This window comes from Crinia signifera, chromosome 1, assembly GCF_055691185.1.
Source record: "Crinia signifera chromosome 1, ASM5569118v1, whole genome shotgun sequence".
Taxonomy (NCBI): Eukaryota; Metazoa; Chordata; class Amphibia; order Anura; family Myobatrachidae; genus Crinia; species Crinia signifera.
This window is the reverse complement of record NC_139217.1, coordinates 127,250,669-127,276,684: the sequence shown is the minus strand read 5'-3', so window position 1 is coordinate 127,276,684 and position 26,016 is coordinate 127,250,669. Positions and strand designations below refer to the sequence as shown.

General features: G+C 42.6%; 1 protein-coding gene across 4 annotated transcripts in view; it reads right to left on the bottom strand.

Annotated features, from left to right (window-relative positions):
* The window catches only part of INPP4B (inositol polyphosphate-4-phosphatase type II B), a 512,352-nt gene that overhangs the window by 382,869 nt on the left and 103,467 nt on the right, over window positions 1-26,016 (bottom strand). For 2 of the 4 annotated variants that reach the window (XM_083173210.1, XM_083173202.1), the window contains exons 3-4: window positions 12,026-12,144; window positions 4,720-4,836 (exon numbers count right to left, since the gene is read on the bottom strand). In XM_083173210.1, the coding sequence (XP_083029336.1) occupies window positions 4,720-4,836; window positions 12,026-12,144 (236 nt within the window). Of the gene's footprint in view, window positions 1-4,719; window positions 4,837-10,699; window positions 10,742-11,738; window positions 11,863-12,025; window positions 12,145-26,016 lie in introns of those variants that run through there. The other 2 variants (XM_083173215.1, XM_083173223.1) reach the window with 2 other exon arrangements.

Genomic DNA, 26,016 nt, shown 5'->3' with positions numbered 1-26,016 from the left:
ACAGTACCTCTCTACTACCACAATTTGCTCACCATTTCCCCCTCCCTCACCTGTTAAAAAAAAATAAGTTGCAATGTCAAAAACAGATATAAAAAAATAATTGTTCTGCCTCATCTGGCCACCAGCCTAGGAGGCATCTTATGCAAGTGAGCATGTTGTGCCACCTCCCCAGCAAGTGTCACCCCTAGGCACATGCCTCATGAGCCTTGTGTACAGCCTACCACTGAGGATAGTTAGATTGGGTATCATCCACATACAGAGGATACAAAAATCTGAGAAGCTAACCAAGAGATATGATAAGCAGGGAACCTAGAGACTTACAGACGTGTGTGGGGAGAGCGTTCTTTGTGCTGCTTCTGTTCACAGAATGCTCTCCCTCTCTAAGCACACAGCACTGCACAGCCAATGAGAACACTGAGCCTGACCGATTAGTAAATGAATGTAAAATTAGTAAAATAATGTAAAATCGCTCAGAAAATGCATGAATATTGGCCCGTGTGTAGGGCCCATGAGACTTGTGGTGCTCCAACTAATAGAGAGAGTAAGGAGGAGATGGACAGAGAGATAAGAACCCAAAGAGCGATTATATAGGTACATAGGATGAGAACCAAAAATGGCCTGTGATCTGTAGACCTTTGTTGGGTTTGTATGAGATGAGCAGTCAACAAAGTCAAATGCAGCAGAGAGGTCTAGAAGAATGTGAGTCATAACATGCTGTACTTCATGTGAACTGAGATGGGTGCCTTCCTTCACAGATATCACCTAGACTTACAACTTTACTACTGAGGACTGATATTGGGGACAGGCGGAAAAAAAAATCAGAAATCTTGTGTAATGGTAAAAATTCTATCTAAGGAAGTTCACCTCAAACGTTATGATGTTCTAGAGCTTAAATGTGGCAGTTGCTCCATGGGGATTAAATCAGCTGTTACTGTACATCCCTACAGTTCTTCACAAGTGTAAAACTGTGGAAATGACCATTAAAACCCCCATTTTATTCTAAAAAGCATTGTCAATTTTGGTAAAATCTGTATAAATTGAATTGCATTTCAATGCTTTTCCCAGACCAAGGCAATGTAACTGAAATTAATGTAAGATAATACTCTGTTTTTGCCCTTTCATTGAATTAAAAATTGTTGCAATAATTACTGTGTCTATTTTTATATATTTTTTTTAATTGGACGCATTGAGACAACTCTATATCATATTAAACCCTATTTAAATGAAAGTTTGTTGTGTATTTACCAAGGCAGTGGTTCCCAAACCTTTTTGAACCACAGCACCCTAGGGTATCAGAATATTTTTCAAGGCACCCCTAGGTCAAAAGTTTCTTGTTGAAAAAATATAAAATGAAGTAAATTGTGTTTATATATCATCCGTAGGATCAATTATGTGGTGAGGAACAAGATTTGCTTTTGTTTGCCCACATATTTTATGATTGGCAGCCATCAACTCTGGTTTTGCCTATTGCTTTGCCCATAACTATTATGAATTTGTTCTAGACCACCAATCCAAGGCACCCCTGCAAGTGTCTCGAGGCACCCCAGGGTGCCTAGGCACACAGTTTGGGAACCTCTGTACAAAGGGAATGCTTGATTATTTTGGTAATGCTACATTTAAGGCAGATATGTGTAAGGATAACAGTAGACCTGATTAATGTAAGTGTGGGTGAACTGAAGAATGGCTTGCACACTTTAGCTTTGGGAAAGACAATCATAGTGTTGGCAGACCAGATAAAGTAAGGGTGAGTGTTTGATGTTAAAGAAGAAGGCATTTTAATAGACAGGCCAGGTACTGGGTGAGTTTGAGTTGTGACACGCTTTAAAAAATACTGAGTATTAACCATGGATTTTGGATAGTGAAATTGATCTGTCGACATGTCTCTAGTTCCATCCCAGTTATCAGAGACAACAAATCTAGCCTGGGAAACCAGATTAGCCATTCCCTGTCCCGACATCCAGCATAGCTGGTCCCCAGCTGGCATCCAGCATGGCTGGTGCCAGCCAGGTCGGAGGTATTACTGGTCTTAATCCCATCTCCAGTGTCACCGGTTGCATTCCAATCTCCAGTGTCACTGATCCCAATCCAGTCTCCAGTCACCAGTTCCAGTCTGGTTTTCTAACTTTCCTTTTCCTTGTATTTTTCATCCCTGCCTCTTTATCAATGAGTAACATCATTCATGTACTTTACAATAATCCAGAATTTCTTTCATAAACACAGCTCAGTGGTCCTAATCCATGTGCCCACAAACAAAATCAGAGTCTAACAGATCTTAACACCTAGTTCTGTATGGAAAAAGTTTTTTATCACACCCAATTAGCTCATCTACATGACTTTATACCACAAAATGGAATCCAGTTTTACCATTTGCAAAGCTTATGTTCCCAGCAATGACGTGTTCCACTTAACAAAAGGATCTGTAAAATCAGGGTCCATTGGAGGAAATCAAAACATATTGTCTGGCTACCAAATGGCTACCAAATGCAGACACAGCCAGTATAATATTACAGATACATGTTTGCGCAGACCCCCCACCATCAGAGTTCACAATCAGAATTGAATCACCCCCTATGTACCATGTGACTGTGGTTATCATGCTGCTTCTTATAACCTGACACAGTGAATATGGTTTAAAGCAGGCATGTCCAACATTGGCCCTCCAGATGTTTTGAAACTAAACATCCCAGCATGCTTTGCAATAGTTTTAGCATTCTCTAATAGAACAAATGTGGCAAAGCATCCTGGGATGTGTAGTTTCACAACATCTGGAGGGCCAAAGTTGGACATGCCTGGTTTAAAGCATACATGTCCAACCTGCGGCCTTCCAGCTGTTGTGAAATTACACATCCCAGCATGCCTTGCAATAGTTTTAGCATTCCCTAATAGCAATATTATGGCAAGGCATGCTGGGATGTGTAGTTTCACAACATCTGGAGAGCCGCAGGTTGGACATGCCTGGTTTAAAGGAAAGAATGAAAAGACAAACAGCAAAAAAAATATTTCTTTTTGCCAATAGATTGCTTCTTTAGTTATGGGAATAGTTCATTTTAAAGTCAAAATATAATACTGCCATAGAAGCATATTTTATTACCCATGGGGAATACTCCCCCACTAATAATTAGCACTGCCTTATTCAATCGGCTGTGGGAATCTCTGAAACAGAATTGGCAGTTTACATAGAATCATTGGGTTAGCATGCAAAGGACCCAGTGATTAACACACAAGGAAAAGGCTAATTCATACCCCTTCCAGACAGAAAACAAAATTGCCGGGTGAAGCAGTTCCACCCGATAATTTTGTGAATAACACGGGTCCTTTTTCTGTGTGAAAGGGCACACCCGTTTTGTAAATCCCATGACTTCGACCCTGGAATTGACCAGGGTCGAGGACACGGGATTTATGACCCGTGTTGACCCTTTCACACAGAAGAAATACCCGTGTTACTCAGCAAATTACCGGGTAGAAAGTTTCAACCCGGTAATTTGTTCTTCTGTGTGGGGGGTCAGGCTGCTCCCGGCAAAATGACACGGCATTTGAAATGCCGTGTATTTGCCGGGATTTTCAGACTTTTCTGTCTGAAAGGGGTATAAGTGAATAGATTTTCTCTGTGCATCGCTGACAATTACCCACAGGGTTTGAATATACCCCACAGACCTATAGTATACATACTTGCATATACAGAAAATGATACAAGTTAAACACATAAAACATACTATTCATAAAAGTAAAAACAGATAAAAGTTTGCAATATAGCAACATTCACCAAAACAACCCAGAATAAAATCCAGCTTCAGCACATTTTCATAGATCCCTTGAAATTCCATGGAAGCAATAACTACATAGTCATATGCATATTTACATTTTCTGAAACCATAGCAGTGTTTTCAAATGTCATTTGGTGGGAATATAAAATAAAACACACGGGTATAAACAAAGTAATTACAAAGAAATGTGCTCAACAACCTAAAAAGCAATCATCGAAAGAAATGAGCATAGTATGAAATGGCAGAATCACATGTACAGTGGTGACAAAACAGTTAAATACAGTGCACCCGATTCTGTTACTATTTTCTGCTTATTACACAAAAAAATAGGGATAAGCCAGGATATAAATCTAAGACATCCGGTACAGAAAACTTTCCAGACTCCCGCCTACCTAAGCATGGCCTCACGTTCAGGTTTTCAGTGAGAACTTATTTAATGTTCCGCTAACATTGATATAACAGGTTACCAGATTGCTGTGAAGAGTCCATTTGTACAAGCCATATTTCTTGTAAGGTTATTTGCAGTGTTTAATTTAATCCATCTGTTCCCTTTCTAAGCTGCAGAAAAGCATAGAGCCGCTCCATTGAGCTTTAAGTACGTGTGCAGTTAACCCCTCCAGACACAAGGAACATCTCCAGAAATGTATCCTCCGTCAAACCAACAGCAAAAAATAAGGGCTTGGTTCATAAAAAATGAATGCGGAACATTTATTTTTAAATAGTTGCTGCTCAGACGTTGTGGCCTTTAAGTGTTGAGCAAAATAGCATTTGCCGGGCTAGAAAACATCCACTTATCACCTCAAAGTGTAATTACAGAGCTCACCAAATAGAGAATGGCACATGCGGTGCACTTATACCCTGTCCATTGCTAGCGTTAATGTCATTCTAGTGAGCCTTGAAGTGGATCGAGGGAAGCAAAGGTGAAAAATGAAAGCAGTGCCAGTAAGATACTTACAGTTTCTTGAGACTTATCCTTGACATTATACACCGTGAGCTTTATTTTAGTTTCTTCGTAGATGGGATATTCCGAGGGAAACGTCACACCAGTCAGAAACAGTGGGTCTCTTGTTCCCTGTATAGCACAAGCAAACAGTTTAAGCTCAATGAGGTGGCAGCTGCTTGTGGCATAGAAAGCAACTGACAGACAAGCATGCAGACAAGAGGGTGAAGGGGGGGGGGAGATATTGATTTCAAAGAACACTTTCAGTTCCCTCCAACTTGCCATCCTCTCATAGTGTATCATCTGGTCATGCTACAGGGATGCTTTCGGAAAGTACAGCAGTCTGGTAGTGACCAGTGGAAGAGTGAATGCCTCTTTGTCAACAACTTTCATTAGCATTATTAGTGGGCACTAGTACACAGATTATTTCCTATGCCAGGTTTCTGGAAGTATATGGCCCGCTGCCACAGTGCTTTGTCTCTCTTTTCAGGGGACATGTGCTGCAATTTGTGCAAAAGGCCAGAAACTGTGTTTATTAAGCCACACCAATGAAGGCAGCTGTAATGAGGGCAGCATTTGGGGATTAAAATCCACAAAGTAAAACATTCAGCTGACAATTATATCTATTTCTACAAACCCTGTTTGCTGTCAGGTTAACGCACAGATTTAGACTTTGTTCTTGACAGTAGCCTTTTATCCATTCACTCCATTTTCTAACACCCATTTGACCTAAATATCCAACGAGAACATCTGTTTTAAAATACAGCTAATAAAACTCTTGTATCCATCAGGATGTTTAATTCACCTGAACTCTAGTTTTATTTTTAGCATGGACAGGAAATGGCTGCTATGGGTATCAGGAAACAGACAACTCTATGGTAATTTATGAACTGTGATGACAAAACAGTTATTTGATTTGTAGGCAAACGTCTATCTAGCTTTATTTAAAAAGTCCAATATGGAACAAGAAGGCAAACGGGCTGTCATTTATATTACAAGCTGCAAACACCGGTAGTGCTATTCAACTAGTATGAAGGATTTAAAAACTAAGTATATTAGTCATTTATCCACATTTATGGAAATGACAAATGGGTATTGTATATTGACTTACATAAGTTTCTGCTGACTGAGCGCTTCCATGATCTCACTCAAACTGAGCAGTAATATGTTATAGGCACTAAGAGCTAAGGGAATCACATCATTATGGAAATCTTTTGCACCAGTTTTCCGATTTTTTTTTAAAAGTATTATGAATAAAAATAAAGCTACAGGATTACCAGATAATGTTATAAGTGTATAGTTAGCAACTTGATACGTGACAAACTTCCACAGAAATATGGCAATATTCACCAAAGTACTAACATGATTTTTAAATAAACATTCAAGGAAACAAGAGGTTTCCTACTTGTTTTGCTTCCAGGTTTTTATCCACTTCCAAATAATTTTATTTTTTAAATCTTAGTAAATGCATGTTTCGAACCAAAGGGCCAGATGTATCATGCTTCAAAAAAGTGGTAAAATGGAGTTATAAACAGCCAACCAATCAGCTCCTACCTGTCATGTTACAGGCTTGGTTTAAAAAAAATTAGAGGTAGGAGCTCATTGGCTGGTTGTTTATCACCTGGTCCAGATACACTAAGCTTCAAAAGTGATACAATGGAGAGTGATAAACAACCAACCAATCAGCTCCTGCCTGACACTTTTCAAAACAGTCTGTGACATACTGTAACAGGTAGGAGCTGATTGGTTGATTGTTTATCACTCTCCATTTTATCACTTTTGAAGCTTAGTGCATCTGGACTAGGGTCTTAGGGCCAGATGTATTAAGCTTCAAAAAGTTATAAAGAGTAGAGTGATTAACAACCAGCCAATCAGCTCCTTCCTCTCATCTGGTCCCCTGTGTTATGTTACACATACTATTCACTATTGAGTACCCCTGACCTACATGAAATAGGCGATACAGTAGTTTCAGGCATATTGGTGGCAGCATTTATATATATCATATTAGCGTTCATGTGCCCAGCATCGTAGCATACTCTGCACATTTTTGACAATTTGATAACATTTTGGCCTCCTGTAAAATCCTGGGGGGACACCCAGGTGGTAGGTACCATGCTAGCATCCCACAACCACCATACAATGCTAGGAATCATGTAATCAAGTCAGGGAACTGTATTCTTCACAGAAGAAGGTGTATAAAATCTGAGAGATTTGTCTAGCCATCGAGAAATTTTAACATCCCAGGAGAGTGGGCAAGTCTCTCTCTGGGGAACATTTATTAATTATAATTGATAACGGATAAAGTGGCTGGTGATAGCACACCAGTCAATCACCACCTTTCACATACAGACTGTAAATTGACAGTTAGGAGCTGATTGGCTGCTGCATTATCTCCCGCCCCTTTATCAATTCTTCAGGCTTACTAATAACCCTTTTCCACTAGCCTAAATATCCCAGGTTTTTGCACCGGAGCGTGAAAACCCAGGATTTTAGGCAGGTGGAAGCGCTACCAGTTGAAATAACCCAGGTCGTGAGACCCAGCATTTCTACCCAGGTAGCGACCAGGGTTGAACCCGGGTTCAACCTGGGTCACTGTGTAGTGTAAACGGGTAACCCGGCTCGATGAGACCCGGGTCCCGTTCACTACAGTGCAAAAGCTGGCGCTGGGAGATGCTCTCATCTTCCAGCCCCAACCCCACTTCCCGATGATGTCACCCGTCGGGCATTATGCCGGGTGGGGACTCCAGTGTGAATGGGTTCACAAGCCGGGTCGCAACCCAGGTTGGAGCCGGGTACAAAATCCCGGGTGCGACCCGGCTTGCAGATGGAAAAGGGGTATTTGTCTGTCCCTCTGTTCATTATGTGCTGGACAGTAATGTGGGCAAGTACATAGAGCTGAAGCACAAGCATGAGTGTCACTAGCCTCAGCTGCATACTGAAGTTAAAGCAATCAGTTAGCATATTTAGTGCTAGTAAAAGCATATGCGCATGTCACAGGCCTGTGATCAGAATCAGCAGCAAGTGAAAGCAAGTGTATTCTCTGTAAGTCAATGGAAGGTTTCCAAGGAGAGGTCTCCCTAGACCCATTCCCTGACCACAAGTGGAAATGATCATCACCACTGGAACTGATTTTCCTACAATTTGCGACAGTTATGTTTCCTAAACTTGTTTTAGAGATCGTACTCATTGGCAAATATTATTACATTTTGCTAGTGTTTTAGAGATCCCTTAGCCTTTATAATGCATTCATATCTACTACACACAGAAGAATGTAACACATGTCTTTCTGAAAATGTAACAAATGCAAGTAAAATACAGTACCATTGAGTCTCATAACACAAACAATGGTTTCTTGTGCCTTTTACATACTTAAAAATACATGTTATAGTAAAATGCATTTAAACATTCCACTTGGTGTGAGCCCCTAGCAGTTCCTCTACATGGAACACTGCACGTTTTGCCTTGTCATGTCAACCTCAATGTAACGCCATCTGACAGCTGAGAATTGTATTTTATCACATGAACAGCACTAAGGGGTATATGTACTTAGCAGTAGATCTTCAAATCCCTTGATTTTTGCAGATGGTTCCTGCCAGATTTATAAGGTCAAAAATATTTAGTGACTTATTTAGCATTTACTATTATTTCCGTTTTAAGTCAGGCTTTCAAAATCCATTGCTTAATGAATATACCCTTAGGGGTACATTTACTAAGATGGGAGTTCTACTTAAGATGGAATTTTGCCCGGAGTAACCAATCAGATTCTACTTCTTATTTATTTAGCACCTTCTAGAAGATAAAGATAGAATCTGATTGGTTGCTATGGGCAACATCACATCTTCAACAGAACTCACATTTTAGTAAACTAACCCCTTAATATGTGTTAAACCCGATATGGCGACATATGTATTAATAATTGCAGCATTGCTGTGATTATTAACAATCTGTTTTACAACAGATGTTTTCATTCTGAATAAAAAATATCCCCGCAATGTGCTAAATAAGCCGGGACAGAAGCTGCGATATCTGACACTCTGCAAATAAAGCCTCCTTAGGATTGAAACTGGTTACGAGGCCTACACACTGGGAAATTTTGCTGAGCGATCTGAGCAATGCTAGATTGCTCAGCAATGTAGGGGCATTTTATAAAATCAGAACGCTTAGAAAATGCCTGGAATTCACCCCGTGTGCAGGCCCAATTACACCAGATGGACAGTAGATAGTGTAAACTAATGAGGCCAAAACCCAAAAAAAGATTTTTCTATGGACCTATTAAGCAACAGGTTTTTTTTTCCATTAAACTATTAATAGCCTTATTCAGGAGATTTCACACAAATCTACTATAGAGGGCTAACTAGTGCTGCTGATCGCAGTCCCCATTATTATCAATGGGGAATATGATCTGACCTATGTACGAGGTTGGCCTTATTAGTTTACACCGTCTTCAGATGGTGCAAACCACTTTAAGCCTATGGAGGCTTTACACACAGGAGAGAGATCTTCTGATCCCTCTCCTGCAGCCTCCGGCCAGCTCTGCCCATGTGCAGTGTCAGGTTCCCTGGAGGAGTCTTTCCTCCAAACTGCAGGGGAAGAAACTCACAGGGACAATGGTTATCGCTACCACTGTTCCTACAAGTTATGCTGGGTATACACTGAGCCATATATCGGTAACGATATGCATGATACCGATATCGTTAACGATTTATCAAGATGTGTATGCCCCCCCTGCATTGTTACCGATCCCCCCCATCGTCTATACATGCAGTTCAATGTTGACCATCTAGTCAATGATGCATGTACAGAGCGGGGACCCTGGAGAGGTCAGTAAGTATGCGCTATATTGTTCTCCCATGGCACAGCTGATATAGTTAACAATATCAGCAGTGCTGGAAGTCGTCCAGGTTTAGTATATACTGTGGCTATTTGCTATAAAAATGAAAATATCTGTTGCGATACAGTTTGTTAATAATTGTAGCAGTGCTGCAATTATTAATGCTCATAAATAGGCCCCATAATCTTTTATATTTGCCATTTAAAAATTTAAAAGAAAGCGTATAAGTGACACAGGGCGACTTGAGTCCCATGCTGAGCAGTGTTTTGATCAGCATACAGATGGAGCGAGGCCCATCTTTGCAGGGGATGACGGAAGATTGGCCAGCCGCCATCCCCCGCCAGCAGCCGTACAATGGGGATCCCCCCGGGCCCCACGCCACCTCGCCGACGGTCGCCCCGGGTCCCCGGCGCCTTGCTGCCACCCCCCCCTTCCCCCCCCAACCCTATCCGAAGCGGAGACGGACAGGGTTCCCCCCCCGCCGACGGGAAACTGGGACGCACGTGCGTGTGAGACGCACGCGCGTCCCAGTCTCTATCGCCGGCACTCGCCAGTGCAAGGGATCTGGCGAGCACCGGCCAAAGATGGGACACTCTCCATCTGTAGATCGCACAGCACACAGAACCGCCCAATGCCATCCCTATAGGGTGTACATATACCGCCCATTGCCATCCCTATAGGGTGTACATATGAAGAGATCAGTGCTTAATTTCTAAGCGATCAAGCCAGATTTCTTACAAATAGGGCTTAAATCACCCGAGTGTATGCCCCTAAACAGAGATGCTGCATTAGTTCTTTCCACTGAATATAAACATATAACCTTTACACTAATAAAACAAGAGTTCATTAATGGAATAGCAACACACAGTGTCACCTCCAAACATCATCTGTATATTTCAGTAATCAATGTTAAAGGCTACATTACATGCCCGCTGGGGGTTTTCTTTTCTAATATCAGTATACAGATGATGATGCAACCAGTGCCAGATGATGCAACCAATATTTATCCAGCACTGGGTGTTATTAGGAAGTGATAACAATAAACATATCCTACAAGATGACAAACATAGAACAACCATAGCAAAGAATGTATTCACACAGTGTAGAGCCAGTGGGATGAGAACTATGCTAGCAATCCAGCCTGTAATATTTATCATACTGTACCCATACTGTTCCAAGCTTTGACATCCACAGGACAAGCAGGCAGGAAATGGAGTAGAACAAGAAAGTCTTTATAAGCAGGATTGTTCTGCTACATTACTGCTAATGCCACTGAAGCGATGGGAAGCATCCTGAGTACGACCATTAGCCTGGTTTAGCAGACCTATCAACTCCCACTGTTTATTTGCAAACCTCACTGGTTTTAAGTCAGGATGTGATTTTTCGCTTGAGTGGCACCAGAGACTTCACGCAGATTTGATAGCGTTTTTTTTCCCCTACCTAAGTGTAAGCTTTGGAATAAGGCATTTCTGATTACAGTGGATGCCGCACTTTTGATTAATCAATTCTCAGCAGACCCGATATCCAAGCAGTGATGATCTGCTACAGAAAACGATCCACTTCGGCAACAGACGGGCCCCGGTAGCAACGAGCCGTATCGCAGTATCTCACATTTAACTGAGCCAGAAGAGAAGGAACAGCACAAACAAACATAGCTAAGGAACAGACAAGCAGTGTCAAGTGCATTGCAACAACCTTCTTGGGATGCTTAAAAGGGTAATAAAATCACTGCAGTGCTGAAATGCTACTGCTTAGTGAAGAGGTTAGAGGGAAAGAATCTAGGTCATTCTCCAAGTAGAAAATAAACGTCTTCATTTCTTGGTACCAGACCAGTCTAAAAGAGCTAAAGCACAGAGATCTGTAGCAGGCTGTTTAAAGCGCTGACTTGTAGAATAGCTAAAGATTCAGATGCTGCCAACCAGATTAGCAGTCATCTGAAAATAATCATTCATAGGAAGAATGCTGCACCAAATTATCCCAGCCTGCATGCCTAAGGAACTGCAAATGTCACTAGCAAAACAAACTACGTATCCTGGGCTAGATTTTATTCTCAACCATGTCTCACATATAAAGAGGTGCCATAACCAATGTAAACACTTCCTTTCCTGGCTGCCAGTACTGTTCCAGACTTCCTTATTTCCCCTCCTCCCACAGCAGGACAGCAATGTGTAAAATCCCTACAGCACTCCAGGCATATACGTACCCTTGCCTTCAACCGTAAACACTTCATGGTAAAAATAAAGGACCACAGAGAACACTGTATGTAGTAGTAATACAGTATCTCCACAATCACTGATTCCTCTGATGGAATATTCCTGTAGACAGTGCTGGAATGAACTGTCAGCTGTTAGTGTGGTGAAGTATAAAGATATGCTTGTCATGAATATACATGCAGAACGTGTAATCCCAGCTAAAAGCATACGGCACAAACGTGCAGGAACTTGTCTGAGCAACTTTACTGTGATAAGCAGAAATAAAAAAAAGGCTCACCTCTACTATTTCAGTGTTCGCATATCTGGTTAATGTCTGTTCTGCTGGATGTGCCACCGAGATCTGTACAAATGAGTTCAGCTTTCCATCACGGGCAGCGGTCAGCAAATCCTTGCATGCTGAAATCAGAAATAAATATATATATATATATATTAATAGTCTGTAAACAATGCTGGTCTATAAATGTGCCACAGGACGAGACATGCTCAGCATGAGCTGGGAATTACATCTCTGGAGAGCGGAGACACAGCTGATTTAACAAAGGAAGTCCCTTGGAGTTACCTTTGCAGACATAGGAAGTCACATGTTAAAGCTGAGAATTCATTTCCAAAAGCAGGTCCGGAAAGACTTTCCTGCTGAGGCTCAGTAATAGTGTATGATTGCAGGCTAATCCGCACCAACACACACAGGCAAATACACTTAGTAGTTTTAGGATAAGTACATCAGCTCTGACCTTAAAACCATGTCAACGTCATTCGCTCTGTGGACACAGAACTTGTGGCACACTGCTGGGGAGGAATCTCTGTACTAAGCAGTTACTGATTAACTGGCTGTGTCACACATGCCCAATGCTGCTCTCATGTAAAGAAAGGTCCTTAATTACACACCTGTCATACCCAATGTTTATTTTATTTCAAATATAATTTGCAGGCACTTTGACATATGTGACAATGCCGTGTAATAACATTGATGGAATATGATACATCAATAATAAGATAGAGAATGGTGTTTACTGCATGTGACCATCTTCTATACATCTTATACATGAGGTAAACTCTGAAACCACTGAACTCAATGCAAAGCATTGCATTTTCCATCATCATATAGAATTTTATATATATATATATATATATATATCGGATGGAGTCAAAATCCCGGCGGTCGAAATACCAACGCCGGAATCCCGACTGCCACAATGCCAGCAATTTCTCCCTCTATGGGTGTCCATGACACCCATAGAGGGAGAATAAAATAGTGAGCATAGCGAGGCACCGGGCCCGCTGCGTGGCGAGTGCAGTGAGCACGTGCCCCGCCTTGTCGGGATTCCGGCATCGGTATTTCGACCACCGGGATTCCGACTGCCGGGACTTCATACTGAATCCATATATATATATATATTTATTTTTTTTTTACTGTAAAATGTCCAGCACTCCAAAGTAGAAATATACAATGATGGGAATTACATTTCACATGGAATGTTGCTTTGGGCAACCAATCCGAATCTACTTATTTATTTAGCAGCACCTTCTAGAAGATGATAGATAGTATCTGATTGGTTGCCCAAAACAACATCCCATCTGAAATAGAACTCCCATCTTAGGGCATTTCCTCCCAAGTCTTCAAACGTGTTATATGCTGGGTGCCCCTCCAAATGTCATCAATATGCAGGTAAGGTGCACGCGGCACTTGCAAACAAATCATATGGCAAACAGGTTGCTTCTACGTTTCGGTTTATTTCAAAACCTGAGGATAGTTTTTAAAATAAAACCGAAACATAGAAGCATCCCCTGTTTGCCATATGATTTGTCTGTAAGTGCTGCCTACACCTGCGTGTGTGTGTCTGTATGTATGTATGCTGTCTACGCCCATCTGTGTCACCTCTCTCCTCTCACCTATAGAATGTAGCTCCTACCAGTAGTGCCCTTTCTATCCCACACTCGCTCGCATCGGTTTCTGACACACTGATGCTTATTAAAGTCATGTCCTCTGATGTTTATATACTATGTAATTGTTTACAATGCAATGTTTATATACTATGTAATTGTCCTACCTTGTCTTTCACCGTCTTTCAATGTGGCTGGCGAGGGAGTTAACGGCGGGCATCACAGAAAACAAGCGATCCTCGCAATTTAAACCCCGTGCTCACCCTATTTAACGTTCCAGGGGAATCCTCGCTGTCAGAGGAAGGCGAGGATTCCCCCTAACAGCAAGGCTCGCGGCTAATGCAGGGAGCCCACTGCATTTAGCCGTGAGTCTCACTGTTTTAGCGGCTGAATCCGCTGTTTTCCCCCTTACTCCAAAAATGAGCGAGGGGGAATCGGCATATGCAGGGGGTCAGTTGAATACTGACCCTGCTCACTGTCACATCTCGCCCCCAGCATTGAATACTGCCCTTAGTCTATGGATTCTTGCTTTGCTCATCTGTTTATGTACTTTGTTAGGCATTATGGAACCCATATAAATAAACAATAATAATAATAATTATAACAATACTAATCACAATAATAATAATAAGAAGAAAGGTTGTGTTATAATTACAGAAAGCTCATTGGAGCATTATTGGAGTCACTACATGACATGTTCCCTTATTTTCCAACAGGAAATGATTCGCCACTTCACACCCTGTTTAATTATTTGTTATGTCTACCTTGTGGGTTGACGCAGTCATTATGAATTTGTGGTAACTGGTAGAAGATGGATATGATGGAATTTTGGTCCTTATTAACCTTTTAAGTGCCAACACTGCCACTAAAAATATGCTGTTGTTTTTTTTTTTAGTATAAATAAATATGAATACAGCCAAGTCAATTAATTGAAGTTTAGTGAAATATTGCACCGAAATATAAAACAGCGGCGCTGGCGTTTTTAACGGATATTTTGAGGATCTCTCACAGCAATGTTGGCATTTAAAGGGTTAAATATCTCTGTGCAGCCTTCATCAAAGTCTCATAAATAGTGTTCTCTCTGCATCTTTGATGTACATCTTTTGATAATTATATGGCGCTCCTGTAAGGCTCCGGACTCCTTTTCAGAAAGATTCTAATTCTTTACCTTTTCTTTAAATTCCTCTAGATAACCATCCTTCCACCATCCTCTGGAGGGTTACTACATACTGCATGACCCCCTTCAAGTGCCTAGAATAACAACTTTTTGAACTTTGAATAAATTGCTATTCAGAGAATTCACAGATCAAACAATTATGGCAGTGGTTCCCAAACTTTTTTGAATCACGGCACCCTAGAGCGTAAAAATGTTTTCAAGGCACCCCTAGGCCAAAAAAAAATTAAGTACATTGTGTGTATATGTCACAGTTATCTGGTGAGGGACAGGATTTGCTCCTGTTTGTCCACATATATTATGATTGGCAGCCACCAGCACTAGTGTTGCCTGGTACATTGACCATTAATAATATGAATTGATCTTGGTTCACCAACCCAAGGCACCCCTGCAAGTGTCCTGAGGCACCCCAGGGAGCCTAGGCACACAGTTTGGGAACTACTGAATTATGGAATGACTGCTCATGAGCAGCATTCTAACTGCGCATCCACAAGGACAATTAGCAAAGAAATGTCCATGCGCATTGAAGTCACAGAGTAGTCGTAGTTTGATTGACAGGAAGCTGGCGGCTAGTGGACCAGTTCCTTTGGTCGCCTATAAAGTCCTCCAAATCCCTCTTATATTTTTTCTGCTCTTGTTGATGATGTCACCCTTCATTTTTGCAGTTTCATCACAGTCCAATCATACAGATTTTAAAGTTCTGTAGATGATAGGTGTAAAATTTTCAGTTAAAGGAGGATAAAACCTCAACCATTCAGAACAAGAAATTGAATGCAGCTTGACCTTTCTGAGAGAAAGCTGTGGGAGGAAAACCAAAGGCAAGGCATTTAACAACATATTTAAACAGCAACACCAGACTTGTGGTCATCAGCAAGACATTATCCAAACCTGAGTGTGGGATAACTTTTCTTGCCATGTACACAAACTTAATTAGTTTGAAGTCTGATAACAGTTCTTGTTCTAAATGAAAATGGGCATAGGGATTTGGCAAAAATAGCCAATATATATAATATAACAACTATAGTTGCTTGACTATAAAAGCAAAGTTGAGGGAAATTCATGCATCCTTCAGTTATATTTTGAGACCATTTTTAAAATAAAACAATAAAAAGTTGCGGCGAACAAGAACATTCCATAAATACAGATTTTTGAATGCAAACTGTGAAACCCAAACATCTGGCCAAACTGAGAGATCCTATCCAAAAATCTTTGTCATTCAGTCTTGAATGATAGTGATAATGACAAAAAGGTTGTACACAAAGGCCAGCAACTACAGGGCACAATGACCATTAAGAATGTCTAAGAAGATATCAAGCGACTGCATGGTCTGCAAAAAACTGGTCCAGTGCTAAATTACCATATTTTTCGCACCATAAGACGCACTTTTTCTCCCCCAAAATATGAGGGAAAAGTGTGTGCGTCTTATGGAGCGAATACGGGAAAAAAAAAACCTGCAAAAAACTCCTGGATGCTGGTGCTGCTCAGGAGCTGCAGCAGACTCCGCTCCCCCCCTCCTGGTGCTTGTCAGCAGCTTACAGAGGTCCGGGCAGCGGGGATCATGCAGTGTGCTGTGAGGTCTGTTCTGCGGATGGGATATCATCGGCGGGGTCCCTGCGGCAGATGGGAACTAGTAGCGCTACAAGATCCCATCTGCTGCAGGGACTCTGACGATTATATCCCATTTGCCGAACAGACCCCACAGCACACTGCATGATCCCCGCTGCCCGGACCTCTGTGAGCTGCTGACATATACCAGGGGAGGGGGGGGGGGGTGTTTCAGAATATTTGTTTTCCTGTTATCCTCTTCTAAAACTAGGTGCGTCTTATGGTCAGGTGCGTCTTGTAGAGCGAAAAATACGGTAAATGCCTAAGAAGGCATCAAGGGTACTTGTTTCCTATCTGGGCGCCCGCTAAGTTAATTGCGCACCATGCTATTCTCCGTAGAGAAATCTGATCGCATCGCATCGTATACATACACGATATTGAACGATGCGATGCGATGCGATCCGATTTCCCATAGGAAACAATGTTAAATGGATCAATTTACCCAAATCAGCATAGGGAAGAATGGTAAATGGGCCAGAAACCCCAAAAAAACCCACAGAGCAGTGGAATGTCCCCCCAAAAGTAGTTGACGCCACCCCGCCATCAACGTGAACCCGAAGCGTGGCGAGCGCAGCGAGCCCGCGAGGGGCGGCGGTATGCGTCCTCCGACCTTTTCATGCCCTACTATCCACTAGGGCGTGGAGTGAGAATAGAATAGTGTGGCGAGCGCAGCGAGCCACCGAGCCCAAAGCGTGGCGAGCGCAGCGAGCCCCGCGAGGGGACGCGGATACCTTCACAGGTAAACGCGTCCCTTCGCGGGCTTCCCAGGTGTCCGCGTCGCCATGGACACCTGGGAAGCCCGCGAGGGGACGCGTATAACTGTGAAGGTATCCGCGTCCGCTCGCCACACTATTCTATTCTCACTCCACGCCCTAGTGGATAGTAGGGCATGAAAAGGTCGGAGGACGCGTACCGCCGCCCCTCGCGGGCTCGCTGCGCTCGCCACGCTTCGGGTTCACGTTGATGGCGGGGTGGCTTCAACTACTTTTGGGGGGACATTTCAATGTTCAGGGGTGTTTTTGGCCCATTTACTATTGTTCCTATGATAATTTGGCTAAATTGAGCCATTTCACATTGTTTCCTATGGGAAATCGAATCGGATCGCATAGCATCGCATCGCATCGTTCAATATCGTGTATGTGTACGATGCGATGCGATCCGATTTCATTACGGTGCCGTACGTAGAAAACCTGGGCGCCCAGATAGGAAACAAGTACCGCATCAAGTGACTGCATGATATGTAAAAAGAGATCCAGGGATATGTTAAACAAAAGAGAGGACAATAGGCAACACTGCCTTGTGCAATGAGACATTCCAAAATGGTACACGTTTAAACCATTAATAATGTTGTAGGCTCATTGTAAAAGAACTGTATTAAACGGGTAAATGAATACCCAAATTCCTGTTCCTTCAGGATACCATATAAATACATTAAAGAAATTGTTGAATGACTTTTTGGCTTAAGACACGGGAGGATGTTGAGGGAGAGATTAGAAGTTCTTGATGCAACAATATAAATAGGGGGCATAAAAACTTGGGAGATATACAGATGTGTCCTAGTTAATCTTTATCATTACTTATGGAAATGCAGATCTTTTTGCAGCAACTAGCATGCCCGTGGCAATGTCCGCATACTGTGCACACACTTGCAATCCATATTAGATGGGTGCATACGCTCCGACAAATGGTTCACACCTGGGCACAATCTGCTCACATGTTTGAATGCTTCATGGGAAGCATTATGTAGGCTTCATCTGTAAAAAGATAATCTCCAAGAGTTTACATTTCTGTTTCAAAAGGGCAATTGGATGATCTGAGTCAACCAATGTACTGTTTTTGTTAGGTATAGGAATCAAAATGTTACAATCTCATTAAAAGCAGGATAATCTACATCTCCAGGGTAAGAGACATTTTCTTGATGCAGTTGTTCCCTATTTATTCTGGACATGTTTGAGATAATGTGGCTTCATACCACTGCCATTGACACTCCACAGAAGAGGGCTGGGTCGTCCGGTGATCTATATTGTCTACTTAATCCATCCAATTAAGTTTCAGCAAACCCTTAATATCATCACTATGATATATGAAAGAGGAAACACCAGAAGCAATGCATACATTGGGGACCTGAGGGATGCATAAAAAAAGATCAAGGTGCGATCAGATGTCATTATGGGGCAGATGTATTAAGCCTGGCGTGGAGATAAACTTGAGATAAAGTGGAGATAAATTGGAAGGAGATAACGCACCAGCCAATCAGCTGTGTTTGAAATATGACAGTTGGAAGTTGATTGGCTGGTGCGTTATCTCTTTCCAATTTATCTCCAGTTTATCTCTTCGCAAAGCTTAATACATCTGCCCCTATGTTAGCAATATGTGCATGCACCACTCTAGAACAAAAATAGACTGCAACTAATACTGTATATGATAAATTCTCATAAAAAAACATTACGCACATGTGAATGATATGTGAACTCTAACTGTCAAAAGCCTCCAGGGGTCATGCATATTTTATTTTTTATTTTCAGTTTCTTATATAGCGCAGCAAATTCCGATAGAACACATTGGGTAAAAACAGACAGACATGGAGGTAGGAGGCCCTGCCTGCTGCAAGATTACAGTCTATGCGTTAATCAACATCAGCTGCATGCCATCTCACCGAGGGGCAGGAGGTCAGGATGGTCAACAATTTAAGTTGATCCAACTATTAAATTATATGAGTGGAGTCCCATTAACAGTTATAGATTTTGGTATGAAAAGTTATAGTTTGGAACATTTGGGTCATAAATATTGAGTGTAGTATACATACTATAAAAAATAATAATAGAAACTTCCAACGTTTTATATAAAGAATTATTGATATATTTAAAATATGTACATGGATATCATCTATATATGAGAAAGGAAAGTTTTCAGAACTCACAAGGTGCGCACCAGTGGTGGCTGCTGTTTCGCAGGTGTATGTCAAAAGGTGGGGTACTCCTCTATACCCCCAAAATGCAATTGTGAAAAATGTGAATCGTGACACACACTGTTATATAGTGCCTCCAATAAATATATCAAAAGATACAATGAAACACAATATACGTCTATGTCACAATGAAACACTATATATACGTCCCTGCTCCCAGGGGTCATGTCCTGAAAAATATCAGATAGTTGACGTTGCTCCTCCGTTATGTCAAAGTTCACATATATAGAAAAGAGAAAATGGTGCAATATGGTGTCATACCATTTTAATGAATAACAAATATGCAAACACAATAAATTAAAATAAATTCCACATGAATTCCTATGTGAACAGGAGAAGGGGCAAATTACCAGCTATGGTGGAGAACCAGGACATCACTAGTTCTCAAACAGAGCAGTCTGGGTGTCATGAACACCTCCTTATCTCAAGAGCAGTATAAGCCAGGATCTGGAGGTCGGTAATCTGTGTCCCAAAGGTCCCGATCAATGATCAGGAGGTCGGGAATCTGTGTCCCAAAGGTCCCGATCAATGATCAGGAGGTCGGCAATCTGTGTCCCAAAGGTCCCGATCAATGATCAGGAGGTCGGGAATCTGTGTCCCAAAGGTCCCGATCAATGATCAGGAGGTCGGGAATCTGTGTCCCAAAGGTCCCGATCAATGATCAGGAGGTCGGGAATCTGTGTCCCAAAGGTCCCGATCAATGATCAGGAGGTCGGGAATCTGTGTCCCAAAGGTCCCGATCAAGGTGTGGAAAATTGCAATATCCGAATAGGGGAAGAAATAAGCCAACGTGCGTTTCCACCAGTTGCTGTGGTCTTTGTCAAGGCTATAGGCCTATAGCCTTGCTAAATTAAAGCTAAATTACAAATGTATGAGCCTTTTGTCATATGACAGATGTCAATACAATAATATAATTTGTTCTAAACACACCAGAGCATGACCTTGTCAACACATTTCACACATAGAACATTTGTAAGTTAGTCATGGAAACTTACAGACATATACTACATATCTACCTAAGTGTTTTCACTCCTACCTCCAAGTCTGTCTGTTGTAACCCAGCTTGTTTTATCATTGTCTACTATTGTAAAGCGCAACGGAATCTGCTGCGCTATACAAGAAACTGTAAATAAATAAATATATCAATAATGTGAGTACTGTGATTGATATAAAACATTAAAGTGTCTATAAACCTGCAATCTCCATGAATTATGCTACCTATCAAAATAATTGGTCCTCAAGGTCAATAATCATATAAACACTAAATAATTAATATTGTCAACACTTTCTTTCAGGCATAAAGGGTTACCACACAGTCAGCAATCCAGGAGCCAATCAGTTTAGCGCAAAAGCCTTTTATCCAATGGGTCTACTGCATTAATCATATGCCGGATTGAAGTTTGAAATATGAATGACAGCCTTCTGGTAAGGGGCATCATGCCCTGGAAAGAGGGATATCAGTACCTGTACTTGTACTTGTCACATAGCATGAGCCCCACAGGACCCCCCAACAGACTGGGACCCCCAATTCAGCACTCCTGGCCGTCCGATACAATCTTAATGTGTATGTTCCAAGTTGGTGGATCCAGGAGGCCTGTCTACTAAGGCTGGCAATTTATTTTATCTTTCAGACAATATTGAAGAGTATGCAGCTGTGACACAGACTTCATAGAAGATTTTGACTTTGAATGAAGGTAACTATAATTATTACAAAATATCATCCCAACTATTTCACCAATATTGATTGCACCAGCCAACATTTGTGCCAAATTAGCTAGTTTTAACATAAAATCATACTCTATTTGCATAAACATTTTTTGACAATGTTATTCAACCTGTCTAAATTTGGATGAATTCCAAAAAGAGCAGCTGCAGCAGGAAGCCATCTGGATGCCAGAGCCCGGTTTCCACAGGAAGAATATAACTTTATAACAGGACACCCAATGTTCACTTGTTTATTAAGTGCGCTACTTTCCTTAGTTAACCTCTCTGGTACAAAGGTGTTTGTGATATGACCTAACAGTATATATTGACCTTATTTGCAAACTGAGTAGTTATATCCATTTTAAGGTTGTTGGTTTTTAGGGTTTTGTATTTCAAAAAGTAGTTTAACATTTTTTATGTGGGAGAAAAAAAGAAAAAGTACAGATGGAGCGGGTCTCTTCTTTGCTGGCGCTGCGCCAGCGACAGAATCTGGCGGAGAGGCGCCCCATCTGACTGAGACGCGTGTGCGTCTCACACGCACGCGCATCTCAGTTTCCCGTCGGTGGGGAGACAGGAACCCTGTCCATCTCCGCTTCAGGGAGACGGACAGGGTTAGGGGGAAGGTGGCCAGGCAGCAGGGACCCCGGGCGAACCTCGGCGAGGCGGCGGGGACCCGGGGGGAGCCCCGTTGTAAGGCGATGCGCGCACATCTCGTGCCCTTACGGCGGCTGGCGGGGGATGGCGGCTGGCGAATGTTCCACCATCCCCTGCAAGATCGAGACCCGCTCCATCTGTATGTCATTTTTACTGTTTTGTGGAATTGTTGTGTATTCAGTGGCATATCTATAATGGGTGCACAACCAGCGTCCATTTCTTAAATACTTATTTCTCCATAGTCCCACATCAACACATATCACCTGGAAAATGGCATACAGATGGGACCAGGCTCAGCATTGCCGCCAGAACGACATCCGCAGATTTCTGGTGGAAGGCGATCTGGTGGCAGCGGACAGGACATGGACGACCGAACATCTCACACGCTCACACGTCCATTGCTGTAAATGGGGCACGCAAGCGTCTCAACATGCGCATGCCCCATTCTGGTGGTGGATGGCGCTCGGCGGACAGCATGATGGGAGCTGCTCTGATGAGAGTGGCTTTATCTGCAGTTCAATTCACCAGGAAAATGTGTAGTGGATCCATTCCTCTTCAATGGATTCCATGGTAAGACCTGATTGGTTGATATGGGCAACACTATCTTCAACAGAACTCCCATCTTAGTAAATGTACTCCAAAATATTGGTCCCACAACATAACACACAAGGAGCAGTGCTGTAACCTTTCTCTCACTGTGGGCCTTATTCTACTTCACTCTTTCTGACAAAATCCTTCTTAGATGGACAAACCATGTGCACTGCAGGGGGGCAGATGTAAAATGTGCAGAGAGAATTAGATTTGGGTGAGTAATGTTGTTTCTGTGCAGGGTAAATACTGGCTGCTTTATATTTACACTGCAATATAGATCTCACTTTGAAGTAAAACCCCACCCAAATCTAATTCTCTCTGCACAAGTAACATCTGCCCCACCTGCAGTGCACATGTTTTTTTCCATCTAAGAAGGATTTTGTCAGAAAGAGTGAACTAGAATAAGGCCCTGTATGCCCAATTCAGACTTGATTGTTGCTGACTGCAGGTGCATACGGCCCGTACGACGCCTGCTAGCAAAGAAATCCTGATACTTTTTTCCTTTGCTAGACGCTCGCAAGGTTATTGACAGGAAGTAGGTAGTGGTAACTGGGCGATCATAGGGAGTGCTAAGAAAAACGCAGGAATGACAGAAAAAAATGGTAGGTGTGCCTAGGAAATCACAGGTGTGCCGAAGCATTTTATGGGCGGGTGTGTGACATCAGCTTCAGGCCGGATATGGCTGTTTTGATCGTAGCCGCCGACTCTCTGGCTACTCCTAGCTTGCAATGTCTGGTGCCCAGTGGAAAAATGATTCGATGGCGAGCATCAAACTAATGGTTTTGGACGTTTTCACAGGCTGCATAACCTGAAAATGGCTAGTTCACTGCGGTTTTTATTATATCTTTTGGATGCGTGAATATACAGTATATGTACAGATGGAGCGCCTAACAGCCAGCGCTGGGGCTCATCAAATTGCCACCGCTGACGCGCAAGCGTCCCACAAGCACGCGCATCCCAGTTACCGTGCGGCGGGGGACGTGAACCCTGCCCGTCTCCGCTTCAGGGGGTGGAGTGGGGAGGTCGGGGACCGGGTTGGGGACCGGCGGCGAGGCGGCAGGGACCCAGGGGGAGCTCCATTAGAAGGGGATGCGCGTGTGTCTCATGCGATCTTACCGCCAGACCACCCCTGAATGAAGCATCCATCTGTATATGTGATCCTATAATCCTTGATTTTTTGATACCCTGAACTCTACTGCATATGACAACATGCTAGTCAATTAAACTTACTTTTCAAAAAGGTGTGCTGTCTGGCATACAGTATGTCTACTCCTGGATATATGGTTTCTCTGAAAATGTTCTCAGTATATACTGTATATATGTATAAATCTCTTGGTAACAGTGTAAGAGTCCAATCATGTAGGTCAGCATTTCATAATTAAGATATTTTATTTAGCAGCTTGTGAGGTATTCTAATCAAGACCATTTGTGTTTTTTCAGTTCCTGTGAAGATCTCATTAACAATGAAAATAAAGATGAAGGTCAAAAAGATTTGGAAGCTCGGATTCAAACAAAAATAACAAACAGTCACTAAATAGGTCACGGAGCTCACAAGCTGTGTGTACACATGGGAACAGAATAATATCATTAGTCCGCTCTTACCTACAAGAATAGAAATGAATAATACCTCTGCATTTGTCTGTATTGTGATCTGTATAAAGGGAACTGCAGACTTACAGAATATGACATGAAATGATGTCTACAGTCTAGGCTACTGGAACTAGATTTACACATACAGTATTATTTCTTCTACCTTCCAGTATTGGGGATTTGTTTTTGTTAGCATTGGAAAGGAAAGGCAATATCATATTTGTATGCAATTTCCATGCACAAGGAAAAATTGATCCATGCAAAGTCAGGGGATTAGCGGATAGATCTCCGTTGCACAGTAACACTATTTGCTCTAGTGTTTTCTGTCTCTTAGCAACGATAAATAAAATGTAGACACCCGCTTTGGCATTTTTCATGTTATAGTTCTTGATATCATGAAATTTGTACCACTGATTAACATAAAATATTCTGCAATGTCATACTGTAAATCAAAACAATTTATTATGAGCATTGAGAGCAAATAGTGTGATCTACCCAATCCTTCAGTAATGTGTGCCTGCTTGACAATTACCACATTGCCAGCAGCTGCCACATGGTGGATCCAAAATGTGGTGTACTCAATGCTGGATAGGCCTACATCGGCATTGGGCACAATGCATGGGAGCCCCCCCCCCCCCCCCCCCGTTATAGAAACAATACATTTATTACTGCGGGACAATATTCAGTGTCTCAGTGTTCCATGGGTGGTGGGGGGGGGGGCAGACTCACAACTGGGGCAGCCGGTTGATTGCCGCTGCTCTCCATGAGCATTGCATATATTTAAGGCAGGGGGGCGAGCTGGGACTGACCAGCTGCTTAAGGAAGGCTGGGCATGCCTACAACATTATGAAAATTGGGGTTATGATGTTGGGCTATGCCCCTTCCACCCAAGGCGACGCTCATCTCTCCCATGCCTTCACCCCCTTTTTGGGCCCAGGTCCCAATTTGCAAAGGATTGGGAGGTATATTATACTGCACAGGACTATATTTTCTAAAGTGCGTTGCTCTAATTAATCTGGTGTATTATCAAGTAAGGACTATTAGTATTTTGGGTACTTGCGCCATGCGTCTGAGTCCCCTTGCGGGGCTCGCTTCGCTCACCCACGCTGCAGGCTCAGAGGCTCGCTACGTTCGCTGTGCTAAAATCAACTCCTAGCCAACATGGATAGTGGGGGTATGAACTATCCAAGTTGTCATGGAGTTAAGTTACTTTATTTTAGATAGTTTGTGGTGAGCGTACAACCCGGAAGTAGCACGGCGCCATGCTGGTGCCGTGAAACTACACAAGTACCAACTTGACTCATCAGATCATGCCACTTTCTTTCATTGCTCCATGGTCCAGTTCTGACACTCAATTGCCCATTGCATGCGCTTTTGGTGGTGAATATGGCCCGTCAAAGGTATTCTGAGCGGTCTATAACTGCATATGCCCTATATGCTCAAGTTACAATGCACCATGTGTTCTGACGCCTTTCTATAATTAGCTGCATTAACCTTTTCTGGTTTGTCCTAAAGTAGGGTGGTACTGATGGGTGAGCCTTTGCTCCCCACGTGATGATTCATGGACGTCATGACATTGTCAGGACATTGTTAGTCTGCCAAGGAGGGATAGTGTCAGTCTGCAGGGTGTTGGTGGTTGAGGGAATAGGGTCGGTCTGCAGAGTGATGGTGGTGGGGGAATAGGGACTGGCTATGGAGTGATGGTGGTGGGAGGAATAGGGTTAGACTGCTGAGCATTATGTTTGGAGGAATAGGGTTAAGCTGCAGAGTGATGGTAGTGGAAATAATAGTGTTTGGCTGCAGAGTGATGGGAGAAATAGGGTTAGGCTGTGGAAGAATGGCGATGGGAGGAATTGGGTTAGGCTGGGGGTGATAGTGGGGAGGAATAGGGTAAGGCAGCAGAGTGATGGTGGTGGGGAGGAATAGGGTGAGGCTGCAGAGTGATGGTGGTGGGGAAGAATAGGGTTAGGCTGCAGAGTGATGGTGGTGGTGTGGAATAGGGTTAGGCTGCAGAGTGATGGTGGTGGCGTATCCCGACGTGCCTTGGTGCCCCCCTCCTTGAACCCGCCACTGCCCATAACACATATAAATATAAATATAT